Raw genomic sequence first — 19,700 nt, 5'->3', positions numbered from 1 at the left:
CTGTATATGCATATATGTCTTGATATGTATACATATACACTTATACATTATACTCTGTATACACATGTATACACATACATTTTAACAATTGTATTTCTACAATAACCCTAGTCTACACAGATTAATTTCCTTTTTTCTTACTAGAACACACTGGTGCTTACATGAAGTAAGTATCTGTTTTTATATATAAATAAAATGAAATTCCTCAGAGGGATTGGGACATGGTATTTATCAGGCTCAAAGCCAATGCTGATTACAGTATTGCCTTAATCATCTACAACAATGGTTTTTAACAACATTATAAAAGGCATGGTATTTTCAGTACATTTCCTCTTACTGTCTCTTATATTCTGCTAACCAATTCAAAGAAAATCCATTCAAATAAAAAACATGATCCACATGGAGGATTATTGAAAAAGAAAAAAGAATAAAAAGTGAGTCATACTGGATGCCAAACTCTGACTGGTTGCTTCATCATTACTAAGGGATGGACACCATAGAAAAATCAAATGGAAAAAAAAAGTTAAAAAGAAGGGAATTCTAAATTTTTCCAATCCAGTTTATAGGTATAGAGAAAAATCAGAGTTGGCTTTATCAGAGGAATGAAGAAGTACCAAGGAACTGTGCTTGTTGCAGTTTGACTCACTATTTTTTTCCTGTCTGTGCTCATATGGAATCCACATTTTGGCCTCTGTAAAGAAAATGATCAAATCCATGTTAATTTCCAGAGACTATTGGCTGAACCTTAACTGAAAGAAAAAGATATCAGTCATAGTGGCCAGTTACTACAAAGGGTTATCCCATTAGAATTGGCTGTTTCCACTACAAATTCTAATATATCCATAATCTTGGATTAATCTTGAACAGGCATTCAAGGTTGTTGTTCTTTCTATAGCACACAGAATGGCTAATATCCTCCTAAACTTCTCTGCTCATAGACAAATAAACAATACAAACATAGAAAACAAAGTGTAATGTGACTTAAGAATAAAGTTAATAACTGCAATGATACACTGACCAGTTTAAAATGTAAAGACTATAAAATGTCTGGGCGTTTCTCTTGTTGTTGTTGTTGTTTTCTTTAATTTGAAAGGACTTTGGAGTCCCAATGTAAGGAAGTTAACTGTACAAAAAAAAAAAATCCACTTTTGAGTTGACTTTTCAAGCTATAAAAAAGCTCACAAAATATCTTGGCAGCTTTAAATACTACTCATTTCATTTGGTAGATTTAAGTACTACGGATGTTGGAGATACTTAGAAAATTTCTTTATAAAATATTTCTTTCTGAATGTTTGACTCTCTAGCTTTCACTGAATATTTACATTGCAAGCCAAAATGTCAATTTAAAGTTTCCAGGAACACAAATCAAAGTTCAAAATATTTACTAGCCTATAGAATGTCTGATCTCCAGATACACCTCATTAAGTCACCTGTAATTGCTTAACAAGATCTGTACTTGCTGGGGCTGGGGTTGTCGCTCAGTGGTAGAGCACTCGCCTAGCATGTGCGGGGCCTTGGGTTCAGTCCTCAGCACCACATATAAATAAATAAAATAAAGGTATTGTGTCCAACTACAACTAAAAAAAAAATATCTGTACTCACTAGAGTACATTGTTTGCTTGAACCCCAACCCCACTCCAACTTCCTCATCCACGCTTTAGATCTGACTCTTTTCTCTTCTAGCTGCGGCTTCTACTTGTCTTCATAAACATTGTTTTAACTACTGCCTACATCAAATAGAAAACTGACACTTTGTAGATGAGCTAAAATGCACCCAGCCCCTTCCCCAGTAGGTTGGTAAAAAAGTTATTCTGGCCTCTTGCTATTTCTTTTTTTAAAATAAGGTATGGAGTGGGAGTGGGGGTGGGGGCATGGGAAAAATGGAAGAACTCTGAATGCTATTTCTTTCGTTACTCATGTTTGCCTGAATGGGAGGTGAAATGTAAACTCAGTGATTTGCCTTTTTCAAGTTTTACATCTCATAAAGTACATTTGTGATCAAAATTTTTGAGGACAGAATGGATGAAGGGCTGACTTTTCATCAACTACCGGGCCACTTTGCCGCGGACACGTTTATAAGTGACACCAGGAAGCAATACCTTGGAGCAGCCATTGCTGGAGATTCCCAGCAAAGGTTGGCAGGTGGACCGATCACGTGGCTCCGGGCCCCTAGTGGGTCTGCACACGCGTACTCCCTCCGCCCCGCCCGTACTCAAGTGTCCGCGCAGGCGCACGAGGACAGCGCCAGTGCCGTTGGATACCCTAGCCACCAGAGGAGCCTGAGGACCGGCTCAGGGCTGGACTCCGGGCTACCTCTTGATGGCCACGCAGTGGCATCTGGGAACCTGGCGCTGAGGCCGCCCTGGGCCGGGATCTGCCTCTTCAGCGGACCCGGGCGCTGGAGTGAGGCCCCGGACCAGGGTGACGGCCCAGGCGGGGGAAACCTTATCCTGGGCCTGGACCGGAGAGGGGGAAACTCGATCTTTGGGACTTTGAACAAGTAAAATGCGAGGTAATGATGTCGCTTGCTTTGCTTTCCCAACGTGTCGGTAGCCATAACGGGGCAAGGAGTCTGAGGCCCGCGCCCCACTATGCCTCCCCGCTGCAGGTTGGGCCTCGTCGCCCCTTGTTTGTCACTTCCTCCAGCTACAGTCTCTGGGTCCTAGCCCAGGACATGCAAAAATGAATTCCCTGGCTTCTGGGAGCTCTTGCTGACGTAGGAGCCAGCCCTGAAAATCAAAAGTAGGAATTATGGGCAAAATATTAGGAAAACAAGAATATCTAACAGACCTGTCAATCACCGCAGGCTTCCCAAAGATTCCTGCTGCAGCCTTTAGACTGAAACCGGGTAGTGGCCCCCCGGGAGGTAAAGGTGAGCTGGCTGGTGAAGGGTTTTTGAAAATTTTGGACATAAGTGGTGTTTCCCCACCCTTCCGCCCTCAATTTTTCTATTTGTTTATTTGGTTTTTTTCCTAAAGACAATGCGGGTTTGCATCTCTACCGAAGATGTTTTACTGAAGATGCTAGAAGTGGATTCTAGTACAAGCTCTGTACTAGAAGAGAATTGTTGTAGAATTTCTGTATAAAGCAATCCTGGAGTAAGAGATTAGGGTTTGGAATATGGACTAGCAGACTTGTTCTTTGTCTCCTTTTGGGTTCATGATGGAACCACCAGATAATAAAGACAAATAAATGATTATTTCCATTTACAAAAACATGATACATAAGTGGATTGTAGAGTAGCCAAATGTAGAAATTTTTTTAGAAAGAATTCCAATCAATTGTTCCATGAATGTTGGAGTGTTTCTTTCTTCCATCAAATAAGCTGAGGATTTTAAACACAAACACACATACACACATTCTTTTTTCTCATTAATATTTATTTGACTATTTCACTTGGGGTGGCTTAAGTGGGGGCCTGATAGAGATTATAGTGTTGCAAAATATTTTACACCCAGAGTCGCTTCATGTCTCTTCCACTGTTTAGCAGTGAGTGAAAAAAGAATTCCTCTAAATACAAAAAAGGATTTATTTTTATTTTCCTCTTATCTGAAAAGTGGCAAATAATGATTTTTCATCATTATTCTACGTGAATTCTATAATTCTGTGAATTTTATTTAATTGTGACACAGAGATTTAACGTGGTTGCCTATACATCCAAAGCCGCCTTTTTTACTTCTCTCAAATTGAATGTATAAAGTTTGCTTCAATTACTAACATATTGTTTTTTATCTTTTGTTATCAGTAGCTCTTATAAGCATTAAGAGACATTGAGAAAATAAATTTCAGAAACAAGGATTAATGAAAACAATCAAGCCATTAAATTTTAAGGGTATGGGATCATTTAGTCAAAACTCCCTTCTTTCTGAAAAGATCAAGACTGAAATTTTAAAATCATCAGTCAGGTGTCATGACTCCTATGTGACATACTAGCAGATGCAGAATTTCACTTCTACAAAAGGATACAGTCCTACAAGGGAATGGAATTATTAGCCAAGTTTTTATCTTAATACAAAGATGATCTAAACACTAGGAAGACTAAAGGGGAAAAAAAAGAACAGGAGCTACTGTTAGGATTGCAGAGCAACTTAAGTAAGTTGTGTGATAGAAGAAAAGATTATTTTTATAAAGAGAGAAGAACTAAGTAGGAAGTATGTGTCCAAAAAAAAAAGCACAGTTGGCCAATTCAAGTATATGAAGTTTTTTTTTTAAATGCAAACGTGGCATTATGAATGATATTAAATTGATTATGAATTGCAAATGAATTGTTGAATGCTTTACTGTAAATTCTCTAATACTGTTCCTTACATGTCCCTTCTATTAGGTCACCTATAGACACTGCTTGCCACTAAAAGGTGATATCTGTAATATACTAGTATTTTTTAGTCACAAAGAGGCTTTTCAGTCATGGAGGCTGTCATTCAGAAGAGGTGGATAATGCTGATACCTCTAAGAATTGAAGCATAGAAAGAACAACTGTTGCTTCTAACTTTAGGAAGATGATTAAAACTATAAAAAAGAATCAAACTTATGTATTTTTTTTCTGAGGAAATCATGTGTGTGTGTTTTGTATTGTTTTGTAGAAGTTTGCTAATAAAGCTATCACCAAAGGTTAGAAACAAAATCAAGTAGAAGAAATGCTTATAGTATGGCATGTGGGAACACCTCTGCAGCAGATAGTCTTGTGTTAGGGGTAAGTAGTATTTCACTTTGACTGAATTCACGGTCGTAAATATTTCAGTTTTGAGAAGAGTATTCTTGTATCTGGAAAGGGATAGCTTTGGTTAAATCAAAGGATAAGAATTTAATATTTAAAAAAATGTTGATTGTCTTCTACAAATTTCGACTAATGTTACATTCTTAAACATTGACTAAACCAACACACAGTATTAGAGAAACCCAAGGAATAAAGTTTTAAAAAGAGAGGGTATGTGTGTGTTTTAACTTTAAGAGAGACTATCATTGATTTTTTTAATTATTATACAGTAGGATATGGTAATTTTGTCTTATTAAGTTATAAACCTGTGAGGTTAAAAACAGTTTACTCTTAATAAATACTAAAGAATTATGAGGATCATGCACTTTTACATCTAAAAGGAAGAAAACTTTTCCATTGACTGATTCTTCCTCTGAATTTGAATACTGTGTATGCCAATTGTTTTAAGTCTTCTATCAGATTGTTAGCAGATAATTTTAACCTCTCTGGGGTCATAGACCACTTTGAGATAGAATGAAAGCCTGAATCTTCTCCCCCAGAACCATGGATATATGGCTGTTTTTGTACTTTTTTTTTTTTTAAGTGGGAGAGAGGGAGTTTGACCTCATGGAACCCACTTTTTGGCACTGAATTAAGAACTTAGTTTTTATTTTCTCAGTTCTGGGGATGAAACCCGGGGCTTCCACACATACTAGACAAGTGCTGTACCACTAAGCTCTATCCCAAGCATTAAAAGCCATTTTTAAATAAGAAAACCTGCCTGTTGGCAGAGTTCTTTATAAGCTTTGACTATGTAGATATTTCATAGTTTTCTATAGAAAAGCATCCAGTCATATACAAAGAGACATTATTTTTCAAGCCTACTCCTTTTATCCCTGGCAAAGTCACATGGAATTAGTATTCTTGATACCAGTATGCTTATACAGGCGGTATTTACTGGGTGCCCACTCTGTGCTGGGCACTTAGAGACTGATGATGCAATAAGGAAAAAAACAAAGTCCAGGCCCTCAGGAATTTTGCAATCTTAGTAGGTAATGTTTCTCATTAAGAGGAATTTTGCAATCTTAGTAGGTAATGTTTCTCATTAAGTCCAAAAAACTCTGAAATGATATCATTCTTGTAAATATGATGCAGTGAGAAAGCTTAAATTCTAAACATAAAGAATAGATAGGATTGTTATCAAAAAGGAGGTATCTAAAAAAAGAAAAATACATTCTCTACTAGCTAAGTGCATTGTGTTCCATAGACTACTTGCTTTACAAAGTACAGAAACTCTTAAAACATTAAATAGCTTCCTATTAAAGTTTATATGAAAATGAAAATAACACTCCATCATTTTTAAAGATTAATTATAAAAATGTATAGTATATGAATTATCAGCTCACATAAATTTGAAAATAAGTTTTCTGGGATAATATATTTTTACAAGCTAAAGTTGAATAATAATTCTCTCCTGTTCTAACTTGTCATTTATCTAATGGAAGGATCTAGTGCAAGCAGATCTGCCTGAAATATGCTTTATGTTATTGTATGGATTACGGTTTACTCTAGCATGCTTGTGAAAAAAATCCATACATACCAAGTATTCCTTGAAGGAAAAGGTAAACCTTTCTAAGATTCAAAAGAACAAGAAAATGTCAAATATATGGCTTCCTGCATCCAAGTAGATTAGGAACCACATTTTCCTACATACTGTCAGTATTCTTTCCTTATACCATAACTTGACAGGTGGTATAATTGAATTGTTAACTTTCTTATGGGAGAAGTGGTCAGAGCTACTATTTTTAAACAATCTTTTGGTCTAGTATGGCTGATTCCTAATTGAGAAACCTCAGTCCTTCCTGATTAGGGCCTTCTTTCTGTACTAACCAATTCAGGAAATACATGGGTAGGTGTATTGCTGTTTTACCATCATCTTTTGTAAAGGTGTTGAATATTTCTTATAGTTAAAATTCATTGGAATTGTGTGTTAAATTACATTGTTTCAGTACTAACAACATTCTCTTTTTACAGGCTATCCAGATTATGATTGGCATTTTTCATATTTTCATGTGGTATTTCCTATTGGTTTTGTATATGGGACAAATTAAAGGAGTCTTTGGGACATATGAACCTATAACTTACAAAACAGGATGTGCTTTTTGGGGAATTTTTGTGAGTACAATACATTTATATTGATTTCATTATAATATTCATTTCAGTAGTAGAAGATAGAAAAATAATGATAAAAATATTTAATTTTCATATAAAATCCAGATAATGATGCATGGTTGATAAGTGATGTACTGACTCATTAATAAATGATGCACTACTTATATATACCAAAGCATTGCCTTGGAAAAAGAATAAGAGAAAAATAATGAATTTTCAAATTAAATTTTCAAATTAAAAAGCTTCTGCACAGCAAAGAAAACTAGGGCATATGGAGAGAGCCTGCAAAATGGGAGAATATCTTTGCAAGCTACTCTCTGACAGGGGATTAATATCTAGAATACATAAAGCATTCAAAAAGCTTAACACACATGCACACATACATACAATTAATAAATGGGCAAATGAACAAAGCAGACATTTTTCAAAAGAAGTACAGATGACCAACTAATAATGTAAAAATATGTTCAACATCCTTAGCAATTAGGGAAATGCAAATCAAAACTACATTAAGATTTTATCATACTCCAGTCAGAAATGGCAGTCATCAAGAATACAAATAATAAATGTTGGTGAGAATGTGTGGAAAATGGTACACTCATTCTTTGTTGGTGGGACTGCAAATTAGTACAACCACTTTGGCAGAGCTTATGGAGGGAGATTCCTCAAAAGACTAAGAATGGAACCACTATATGACCCAGCTATCCCACTATTTGATATTTATCCAAAAGAACTAAAATCAGCATACTGTAGTGAGAAAGCCACATCAGTGTTTATAACAATGCAATTGAAATTCACAATAGCCAGGTTAGGAACCAGCCTAGGTGCTCATCAACACATGAATGGATCAAGAAAAGGTAATAAAACACATACAAGGGAGTTTTACTCAACCATAAAGAAGAATGAAATTATGGCATTTGCTGGTAAATGGATGGAAATATAGAACCTCGTCTAAGTGAAAATAAACCAGACACAAAAAGTCAAGGGTGTAATGTTTTCTCTCATCTGAGGAAGCGAGGATAAAATAAGGGGAAAAGGTGGTGTAAGGGGGAATCCCATGAAAATAAAAGGGAAATCATTAGAGTAGAGGAAGGGAATTGAGGAAAGGCAGGAAGAGGAAGGAGACTCCAAGTACATTTCACCTTTATGTCTATCTGTAAAGTACCAATTTAAAAAACAAATAAATGGAAGATCAGTAGAGTAAAGGAAGGGCAAAAGATAGAGAGAGGAGGATAAGGAAAGAGGAAGTACTAAGAACTGAAATGGAGCAAATTAAGTTCCATGCATATGTGATTATGTGAGAGGGACATATTGCCTAAAAAAAAACTTTTAAAAATAGCATATTAAACAATACATTTTCTAGAATTTCAATTAAATGTAATTCAGTAAAAAAATTTTCAGGTTGCAAATTTTGAAAGGCATTTTATTAAGCAAATGACTTAATAATCTAGTTGGAGAGCACTCTCGTTTAAAATTCACAAGGTATTTTCACTTTGATATCATGTTAGTTTTTCTCTTCACCATCTACCTCCTTAGAAATCTCAGCTTTTGTTTACAGAAGCAAGTGTAGAATGTGTGATTTAAATTTACTCTTGTGGAATTTATAAGTTTCAAATTTTGACCTTCTTAAATAAAGGGTGTTGCATGAATGCTGTTTTTTTCCTAAAATTAGCCTTTGCTAATAAAACCACTAAAACAGATAAGGCAAGGAATATTTCAGGGGGTTGTACAGATCACTTTCGAACAATATGGTATTGTTTTCCTGTTCTTGGAAATAAATATTCTCTCATGAAATAATGGAATCTCTTTTTGAAAAATCAAACAAAAGCATAAATAGCAGCTCTTACCTTACTAATTACTATAAGAGTTGTATTTTGTAAATCACAGTGTGAGATCAACTCACAAGCCATGTTTTCCATATCTGGACATGTACTCAGCCAATGCATCATCTCATTAGAAGCAACAGCACTAGAAGAAATAACTGAGTTATGTGTGAAATATTTTATGCACACATAATCAGACTTGATCCCAGATTCAGAACTGCCACAGTCCACATTCTGTCCACATTCCCTTATATATTTCTATTACTAGTGACCCTGTGGTTATTTTTTATAACCTTTGGATAGCATCATTACTTCATGATGGATACTTATCCTGATCCCTTTAAGTTATTTTTTTTATTACTGTTTAGTATTCTAAAAATACTTGACTTAGAAAATTTTAAAAATACATTTTAAGTTGGCAATCATTATCAATAAATACTTATGTTTTTATGTTCAGTATATTGTGTCAGGAGCTTCCACAATAAGATCAACACAGAAATCGAGTCAATACCTGGTAAGTTGAAATGTTGGGATATCTCTAGAATTGACTATCACTATGCTTAACAATAGGTCTTAATGAAAAGATGATTCAGAATAATGAAGTAGTCTACACACCCTATAAAACAAATTAAGAAATTAAGTGAAAATCTAGGATTACATAAGTTAATGGAGACAAATATGTTGCAGTAGTTAAAGTCATGATTACCTTATGTAAAAGCTTATAAATTATAGTTTTTAGGGTTTTTTGTTTGGTATTCTACCTTTTAACATTATATGAATATCATGATTAGAAAGCATTTAACAGAACCTAATGCCTTTATATATAGATATTATACTGCTCTAAAATCTCATTTTCTGAAAGTCAGATTGTAAATAGGATTGTATCAAAGTTGGGCATTTGTCCAGGAAAAAGATCTGTGATATAGGATAAATAAATTTGATATCTGTTTAAAGTTATTGGTAAATGTTCCCAGATAATTAAAATCTATGATTAAAACTTAATTCCGTTTGATTGTATTTCCACAAGCAGTTTTCATTTTCCATTACTTTTTTTTTCTTCTCCTTTTTAAATTTTCCTTTCTGTTGAAACCCTTTGGTTCAAATCATGTTTTACAATCTTCTTACAACTGATTCACAAGATTGTAAAATACAATATTTTTGATCCCCAATGGATTTGGAAGATTAATGCTTTTTATTTTTTTTTTTTAAAGAGAGAGAAAGAATTTTAATATTTATTTTTTAGTTCTCGGCAGACACAACATCTTTGTTTGTATATGGTACTGAGGATCGAACCCGGGCCACACACATGCCAGGCGAGTGTGCTACCGCTTGAGCCACATCCCCAGCCCAGATTAATGCTTTTTAGTTTGTTGATAATTTAATGTTTTGTCTACATTAACTGGGTTTTGTGTAAACCAGAAATATATCTTGCATGAGCAGCAAGTGTACAAATACTTCTAAAGCCTCACAAACTAGATCAAAGTTTTTAATTAGATGACTTTGTTTTAGCAAGACAAACTGTTTAACCAAAGTATTTATTCTGAATATAATAAATTTACCTTATGTCTCCTTTTCAGACGATATGGGCTTTGATCATGAACATCTTCTCTGTAATTACTGCATTTATTGCACTATGTCTAACAGTACTTGAGTTGTCTACTTTTCATACTGTGTCATATAGGAATTATGGACAAGCGGTAAGTGGCCTGTTGTATAGGAAAACCTTAATTTAAAAATTATTATTTTCAGTGATTTTGAAGACTTAGGATATAAAACGAGGCTTGTATTGTTCCTTTATGTGGCAGTGAGGTCTTGATTGAAAGAGCTTAATTTTAAAAAATGATTCTAAGGTAATATTTTTAGTTCATATTAACAAGCCATTTGAATTCTTGATTTTCCCAATTAAAATAAAGCAAGTAAAAAATATAAAGACTTCAATGATAAGTGTCTTTGCGTTAGGCACAAGGTCTCTGATGATTCTTTTCATGTAAGAAAAGCATAATCCTGGACCATAAAACCATTCCCCAAATCAACAAAAGAATTCTGCTATGTATGCATAGTTCAAATTTTAAATGCCTAGTGATTTCTCATTTCACAGAACTTTTCATAGCAACCTATCTTTGCATCTTATATGAATTTTGATTATATGAAATCACTATATTTCTTCCTAAGATATTAACTACATTTATTCCAGCTGTTCTGGCTTTAAATTTCAAATCACAAAATTAGTGCTACAAAAGACTTTAGTAATGCTTATAAAAAAAATCTCCCATTTAAAATGAGGAAAGGTTGCAGGAAGGGCTGGCCAACAGAACAAAAGAAAAAACAATTATTATAAAATAATGACTAGAAGAGTTACTGTAGGAGAGGGATATGACTTTCTCTCCTTCCTATACACTTCCTCTCTTTACCTGCAATATAGTATGTAGAGGATCATCAGTGGAAATAATTCAGAGAATAGAAAACAAGACTGTATGGCCGGGTGCAGTGACGCATGCCTGGAATCCCGGTGGCTCAGGAGGCTGATGCGAGAAGATCGTGATTTCAAAGCCAGCCTCAGCAAAAGCAAGGTGCTGAGCAACTCAGTGAGACCCTGTCTCTAAATAAAATACAAAATGGGGCTGTGGATGCGGCTCAGTGGTCAAGTGCTCCTGAGTGCAATCCTCAGTACCCCTCTTCAAAGAGAAGAAAGAAGAAAGAAAGAAAGACCGTAGAATAATAAGCAAATAATTGAAAGTACAGTAATACCCCAAAATAGATGGTGTGTAATAAATGACTTAAATAAACATACCCAGATTTCCCCTATAAATTCTAAGAAAAATCTCCAATATCTGGTGATTCAATATATAGATAACTTCAATTGTGATTTTGTTTGCAGAGAATAAGAAGGGTGTACTTAAGTTATTAAGTGTATGATTGTTTCAGGGTACTTAGGTCACCATTCTTTTTCCTAAATTATAATCATCAATTTAAGATAATATTGCATAATTGTCAAGACCTTCTATATTAGTCTGTTTTTTCAAAGCTATAACAAAATAACTGAGACTGTATACTTACAAGAAAGAAAGGCTGAAAGTCCCAAGATAGGTAGCCCTGTTTGACCTCTAGTAAGGGCCTAATGGCAGATAATATCAAGGGAGAAAGTACCTGACAGGGTCTACAGGTAAGACATGAAAACAAAGATTGGGAAAGGCTCAGTCTTGCTCCTTTATAACAACGCTTTCACAAGATTTAGCTAGAGTCTCATGAGAACTACATTAATTCCTTTTAAGAACAGCACCTCCAGTGACCTAACAATCCCTCCTCCCATGTCCATTTCTGAAAGTTCCCTGCCACTTCTTAAAGTTAACAAATGAGAACCAAGTTTCCAACACATGAACCCTTGGGGGGTGCACTGAAACCTTATCCAAATCACAGCACCTGTCTTTTGCAATAAATATTAAGAACCACTGTTGACTGTACTTATCTGAACTCAGTACTAATGATTTTCCCCAAAACCACAAGTTTTATCTTTTTTTTCTGTGATTAGTTATACAAAATGAACTTGTACATTAGACATACATTTCTTACCCACTGGCTTTTCCCAGTGGCGTTGTTGAGTTATGTCTACATTTATTAAGATAGCCAACATTTTACAATATTTTCACATGCCCCTTTTATAGCATAAGAAAGGTGTTTGGCTACATAAGAAAGTCATCCAAGTAATCAGTGTTCCGAGGAACACTATCATCTGTCCCCCAAAGTGCATACCTCTGAAATATGTCTCCCATATAACAACATGGTTAATGGTATAGACTCCAGAACCAGATTGCATTGTTCAAATACTATCCTTATACCTGCTAGCTATGTGTAATGCTTTGGTGAAGTTTAGCTTCCTGTTCCTTAGTATTCTTATGTGTAAACAGGAAAATGTTCTAATTCATGCCTGGTAGCTAATTGTTTTGTTCTTTCTCTCAAACTCCAAGCCTATTAATCTGGTGGCTAGCTTGACTTCTTTACTTGGCTATACTTCTATCATCATCTCAAACTCAAAAGATATAAAATAGAAATTGCTTACTTACTTGAAAGTACAGTACTGTAAGACCCCCTTGTTGAAATTTTCTAGACCCAAAATCTTAACCTTGGCTGCTCTCTTTGTACTGGCTTTCCAAATTACCAAATATCATTTATTCTTTATTTAACATTTTAAAATTAGATTTCTCTTATGTTTAAGTCTAGGAAATATAATGCAAATTGACCTTAGCAAAAAAGAGCCCTTGCTGATTTAAGCCTGGTTCATAAGCATAGATTATATTTCAAGAACTCATATTCTCTCTCTTACTTTGCTATTTGAGCTGCTCCATCAGACATCTTGCTGCTTTAAGGGAAGAAATTGACAACAACACTAACTTACAAATAAAGGGATGTAGGCAGAGTGATTTTTTAACAGTCTTGCCAGTGAAGAGGCCACAAATAATTTCCACCTGAAATTTTATGATTTTGTATTGCTGCCAACAAACATAAATTAGAATTAAATCCTTCAATCTTCCTAATCTTCCTGTTCATGTCATACATGATCAAACACTGTTTCATTTAAAACTTCTTTATCATTCCTCAAACATGTTAGTTTCTTGTGTTGTTTGCTTGTGTAAATACACTAGGTCATTGTGATACAACTCCATTATTCATTTTATTTTATTTCTCTGTTAATTATTTTGTCACACTTTTAACTTATTTGGGGGAGGCTATTTCTCTTTTTTCCCACTTTTTTAAAATTGGTGCATTATGGTTGTACACACTGATGAAATCTGTTGTTACATATACATACATGCACACAATACACAATATAACAATATAATTTAGCCAGTATCACTCCTCTGTGCTCCCCACCTGCATCTCCCACCTCTTGGCCTCTTTCCTCTACTGATTTCCCTTAGATTTTCATAAGATCCACTACATCCTTCTTTTCTTTTCTCTTCCATAGATTCCTCATGAGAGAAAACATGATGACCCTTAATCTTCTGAGTTTGACTTATTTTGCTTAACATAATTGTGTCTATTTCCATCCATTTTTCTACAAATGCCATAATTTCATTTTTCTTTCCGACTGAATAACACTCCATTGTGTATAAATGCCAACATTTTCTTTATCCATTCATCTGTTGATGAACACCTAGGCTGATTCCATGGTTTGACTATTATGAATTGTGCTGCTAAACATGAGTATGCATGTATCACTGTGGTACGATGACACTAATTGTTCAGGATGAATACTGAAGAGTAGTAGAAGAACTGGGTCATATGGTGGCTCCATACCTAGTCTTTTGAGGAGCTTCCATACTGATATCCATATTGGTTGTACTAATTTACAGTCTCACCAACAGTGTAAAAGTGTTCCTTTTTCCCCACATCCTCTTCAGCATTTATTATTTGTATTCTTGATGACTGCCATTCTGAGCAGTGTAAAATGAAATCTCAGTGTAGTTTTTATTTACATTTCCCTAATTGCTATGATATTGAACTTTTTTTCATATACTTGTTGGCTATTTGTATTTTTTCTTTTGAGAAGTGTTTGTTTAAATCATTAGCCCATTTATTAATTGGGTTATTTGATTTTTTTGGTGTAAATTCTTTCTGAAAAAAGGTTGCAATGAAACAAGTAAATAAAAATTGAAGCTGCCTAAAATTCTGCTTTCTCCTTCCTTTTTTCCTCAGCACTACCCTTATTTCAAAGATCCTGTCTCTTCATGAAGCCTTTCTAGATACTAGTGGCTTTGAGTGAACCTCCTACTGCCTATAATTATTAAGCATATTTTTATCCATTTTGACATTAACCTTACCATATGTGACTTATTCTCCGTCTTTTCTACTTGATTATAAACTCTGAGAAAGCAGAAAGTTTTTGTCACTGTATTCTCATTATTTAATCCCTAACACTTAACATTTTTTCACATATAAAAGATATTAAATAGAACCAACAAAGAAAAAGGAGAAAGAAGAAGAGGAGGAGGAGAAGAAATTGAAGGGAAAGTGAATTATGTTGCTATTTCTTTTAGGTCTGAATATCCTTATTTACATAGCCAGTACAAAGACTGCTTATTCAGGAAGAGCTCTGTTATGATTTGCATAGCTCACCCATAATGTATGTAGTTGAAAATATTTCCAGTAACATCAGAAGAGATCTGTTTTATTTATCCTGGAAGTCACAATCACTTGTGCTTTCAAGTAAAATGTTTGTTGAATTCTTTTTTAATTTGTTCATCATTCTATGCTATTACAGCAGTATCTCTGAGAAATTTTTATCACCACAAATGTAAGTTTAAGTAAATTTGTAGTTACTAATAGCTGTCTTAATAAACAAAAATAGCTTGTTAAAAAACCTCTGGGTTGCCATCTAATCCTTAGAAATAGAAGGGCCAAATCTTACTAACTGGAGACCTTACATAGCAAGTTGTGCCAGGGACTCTGTAGTGAGGACATAAACATTAATTAAAAAGTTATAAGAAGTGTAACAAGAATGCTAAGTGATGAAGATCAAGGACGAAAGCCACATACAATGAATAGGGAAGAAGTGTAGCATGAAAAATTAAGAAGAAAGCAAAATAATAAAAATGTCTAGGGAAATCACATTGGGAAAAGGTCCATTTATTGTTTTCCTTCTTTTCCTTGGTTCTTATACTACAGGCTCCTTCCATGAGCTTGTTTGTGCTTACTAAAAATAATAATGTAAGATTTCTCCCTATTTCCTGATTACAGAAACTAGGGAGGGAAGTTTCACGTATTTTATTGGCTTCGTACCTCTTGGAAATTGGTATTGCACTTGCACATTCAATCTGCTGCTGTGCACAGTTGGTAAGTGTTTACTCAGGCAAATCAAGAGATATAAGTTTCTAGAAAGCATACTCTGTAAGGTGATAAAGCACACTATCCAGTGTTTAGAATTAATAAAATGGAATATATTATTTACTTTTCCCCCTTCATTTAATAAATAGAAAACATAAAATGACAAAAGCAATACATGAAACTACATATCAAAATGTATAAAGTGATTTTTTCACTTAATATAATGTGCATTACATCCACACATCCAAATCTACATAAAAAATTTTTTTACTAATTGTATGATCATTTTCTCATCTTGTTACATGTCTTTTTTTGCAACTATCATAAGCATCTTTTCATTAAAAAACACATCTAAAGAAAGCCTTCTTATAACTTATTTTTTATATATTTTGCATTCCCTTATTTCTGTATATTTAACTTTGTTCCCAGTTTTCTTAAATTATAAACAATGATTCAATAAATATTTCAATACAAATATTTTTGCAAACAAGAGACTATTTCTGGAAGTGGTAGATTCCTAAAAATGTGGGTGTAGGGTCAAGTTTAATATTCCAAAATGCTGGAATAATTAATAATACTATAGAAATATATATGAGAATGTCTGTTTTCTCACAAGCTTAAAATAACTAGATACCTAACATTCATTCATGGTTTTTGCAAATATTCATGAAGAATCTACTATTTGCTAGGTTTTTTAATAGGCACTAAGGATGACTAACAAGACACTGTCTCTTCATCAGGGAATTTGCATTCAAGTGGAGAAGAAAGATATTTATATATAAAATGGTCATATATGTGCATATATACTCTATATAATCATGATAGTAAAATGTTATGAAGTAAAGGCAGAATAAGGAGATAAGGCAAAGGTATTTTACATACGATGGTCAGGTAAGACTTAGGGACTGACTGAAGTACACAAACTGAGACCAGAAAAAGGTTTTGGGCCGTGTGTGTGCGTGCACACGTGTGCACATGTGTGTTGATATGTGTCCACATTTATAGAGATAAAAAAAGAGGACTAACATTTTTGAGAGGAAAATGTTAAGGAATAATATAATTAATGTAAAACCATATGTATATAATCCACATAGATATGTTTAATTGGTGTGTATTATATAGAACAGTGGGTTTCATCGTGGCATATCCATACATATATGTGACATAATTTGGTCAGTTTCACTCCTCAGTATGTCCCCTTGCCCTCTTCTCCCCAGGATCCTCTTTCTCTATTCTAATGGCCTCCCTACTTTCATGAGATCTAGTTTTAAAAAAATACAGAATGAATAGGACTTACAGAATGACTAAGTAAGCACATAGCAAATATTCCTAAAAATATTCTGGAAGTTGACCAATGTATACAACAAATTATGAAGTGTTTGTGAATATATACTGGATCTAAATAAAAACTCGTCTCTGATATGTTAGCTTGGGGCTCACTTTGATTCCTTCAACCTCCTTGGTTTTGTTATGCAGAAATTTACCTTGGTGATTCACACTGTGAGGACCAACAGTTTGCTGCTTGAGAGTTAATTTTATTTGAGGCACAACACAGAAATTTCCATGACTAGCGTAATTAAACCAATAGAGATAACAGTCACTCCTAGACTGACTGAGATTACAATATTGTTGGTCAATAAATTGATTAGCAACCAGCCAGAAACTCAACACAGAGATTCAGAGAACAAGACAGCCAACATGGGATATTTACCTTGATAACATTATGTTTATCCCTTATGATCTGGAAGAATGCAAATATGTGCAAGAGTGTGCTCACACTAAGGAAACTGGAAAGAGCTCTAATGAGCTACTCACCTCTAGCTTAAAAAAAAAAAAAAAAGAAGCCATGCAAAGTAAAGTAAAAGCTGAGATAGACTTATAAGTAGCCTAAACTTTGGAAATATTCTTCAATTCAGAACGAAACAGAAGATCAGAGGACCCCACATCGTAGCAGTTCCCTGAAACTGAACAAAAAAACCAGTTCTGCAAGGGCAAGTAAAGGTAGGAAGGCTATAGAATAACATTTACCCCTTATGGTCTGGAAGAATATAAGTATGTGCAAGGGTGTGCACACTATGGAATCTGGAGAGAGCTCTAGTGAGCTACTCACCTCTAGCTAAAAAAAAAAAAAAAAGCCATGCAAAGTAAAGTAAAAGCTGCAATAGACTTATAAGAGGCCTAAACTTTGGAAATATTCTTCAATTCAGAACAAACAGAGGATCTGAGGAAACCACATTCTCGTAGCAGCTTCCTGAGTCTGAGCAAAAAATCCAGTTCTACAAGGGCAAGTCAAGGTAGGAAGGCTATAGAATAACATCTAACCCTTATGGTCTGGAAGAATATAAATATGTGCCTGGATATGCACACTATAGAAACTGGAGAAAGCTCTAGTGAGTTACCTCTAGCTAAAAACAGAAGCCATGCAAAGTAAAGTAAAAGCTGCAATAGACTTATAAGAGGCCTAAACTTTGGAAATATTCTTCAATTCACAACAAACAGAGGGTCTGAGGAAAACACATTCTCATAGCAGCTCCCTGAAACTGAACAAATAAACTAGTTCTACAAGGGCAAGTCCAGGTAGGAAGACTATAGAATAACATCTCTTATGGTCTGGAAGAAAATAAATATGTGCAAGGGTATATACACAAAGGAACTGGAGAAAGCTCTAGTGAGCCACTCACCTCTAGCTAAAAAAGAAGCCATGCCAAGTAAAGTAAAAGCTGAGACAGACAATTAAGTAGCCTAAGCTTTGGAAATACTTTTTGATTCAGAACAAAATGAGGATCAGAGGACACTAAAAACTCATAAGAGCTCCCGGAAAGTGATCTAAAAACCAGTTCTGCAATGGTAAATTAAGATAGAAAGACTGGGGAAACACTGGTAGACAATTCAAAACTAGCAACCAGATGAAAACCTGAAGTACTGGTTTCTAGACTGTAAAAAGTTAATAAAAGGAGGCAGTACTGGTGGGCATGGTGGCTTGGTGGTGGAGGGAGCTCCCCTCCAATAAGCTGAAAGACATTCTCCCATCAGTTTTAGACAGAGAGGCTGAGCTGGCATGGGAGAACCCTCAGCACTCTGCAGAACAAAGTTAGTGAAAACAGGGAAGTGGCAACAACTTTGGAACCAGAGACTGGAAATCCCTGCATTTTACCTTTATTTTCCATATTTCTCTATTTTTCCCTTTATTGCCTTGTTCTAGGCATATTTTCTTTATGAATATTCAAGACCAATCAGTCACTTAAGTTTTATTTTTCACTGGATCATTGGGTACCCATGCACCGTGCTGTGAGTCAGTCTGGGCACAGGAAGGAGACTAATATCTGGGAGAAACAGTGATTGAAGGAGCCATGACTGCTTAATGAAATTGACACTCTGAACTCTGGATAATGAACATGGCTGACAAGGTGGAACTGGGACTGATCATGGTTAGGTAAAAAGCAGCAATTCCACGACATCCTACTTTGGGCCCTGCACCACCTCCCCCATGTCCAGAAGGATATAGAGAATAAACTGGTACATTCCACAACTGCCTACACCCCCATCCACCCCCACCCCCTTCCCACAGACTGATGTTCTCAGACAAAAGGGTACAAAACAATGCAGATTGGTCTACAGGTACATGGTTGAAAGGGTTAGCCAACAGAGCTGCCAGATTTACATTTCCATCCCTGGTCACAATAGCAACCATTTTGAGAATGAGATCTGCTCTGAATCTTACGGTACTTCACTAATCGAAGTTATAGGCAAGGAGGGAGTAGACTTGAGTACGTAATACTCCTCTTAACAAGTTTGGCCATTTTGACTCAGAGCTGACAAAAACAGAACAATAAGTCTATCAACCTTCCTCATAGCTGGGAGAGTCTAAATTCAAAACTCTGAAAAGTCAGGTCTCCAACTTTAAAATCTCAACGAAAAGAAAAAGAAATTTTTAGTCAATTAATTGGGTCCTCTCTCAATACTTCTTTATTTTGCTCTTATCTCATTCTCTTCTCTCCTTCATCCTTTATTTATCTTTTGTTGCCCCAATATACTTTTCTCTTTTTTTCTTTTTTCTATTTTTTTATTCTTTCTTCCACTTAAATTTAGTACACTATCATTAATGCTTAATATTTCCAGAACATTCTATATTATTTCTCACTCTTTGGTCAATACATTGTAGAGATCATTTAGAATAACATAGGATA

General features: G+C 34.9%; 1 protein-coding gene across 1 annotated transcript; it reads left to right on the top strand.

Annotated features, from left to right (window-relative positions):
* The first annotated feature begins 2,238 nt into the window (after positions 1-2,238).
* Ms4a13 (membrane spanning 4-domains A13) lies at positions 2,239-18,269 on the top strand. The gene is made up of 7 exons (XM_071616127.1): positions 2,239-2,512; positions 4,584-4,693; positions 6,731-6,871; positions 9,149-9,205; positions 10,269-10,388; positions 15,427-15,522; positions 17,430-18,269. The coding sequence occupies exons 2-7, from the start codon at positions 4,649-4,651 to the stop codon at positions 17,532-17,534; spliced, it is 564 nt and encodes a 187-aa protein (XP_071472228.1). The 5' UTR covers positions 2,239-2,512; positions 4,584-4,648; the 3' UTR covers positions 17,535-18,269.
* Positions 18,270-19,700: the final 1,431 nt, after the last annotated feature.

Source organism: Marmota flaviventris, chromosome 9 (genome assembly GCF_047511675.1).
Source record: "Marmota flaviventris isolate mMarFla1 chromosome 9, mMarFla1.hap1, whole genome shotgun sequence".
Lineage (NCBI taxonomy): Eukaryota > Metazoa > Chordata > Mammalia > Rodentia > Sciuridae > Marmota > Marmota flaviventris.
Note: the sequence above shows the minus strand (reverse complement) of the source record. Positions and strands in the feature narration are given on the sequence as shown.

Coding starts and splice junctions, on each gene's coding strand:
- Ms4a13 (XM_071616127.1), top strand. CDS start 4,649: ATGGCATGTGGGAACACCTCTGCAGCAGATAGTCTTGTGTTAGGG. Junction 9,206..10,268: donor AGAAATCGAGTCAATACCTG/GTAAGTTGAAAT, acceptor TCTCCTTTTCAG/ACGATATGGGCTTTGATCAT. Junction 15,523..17,429: donor TCTGCTGCTGTGCACAGTTG/GTAAGTGTTTAC, acceptor TCTTCAATTCAG/AACGAAACAGAAGATCAGAG.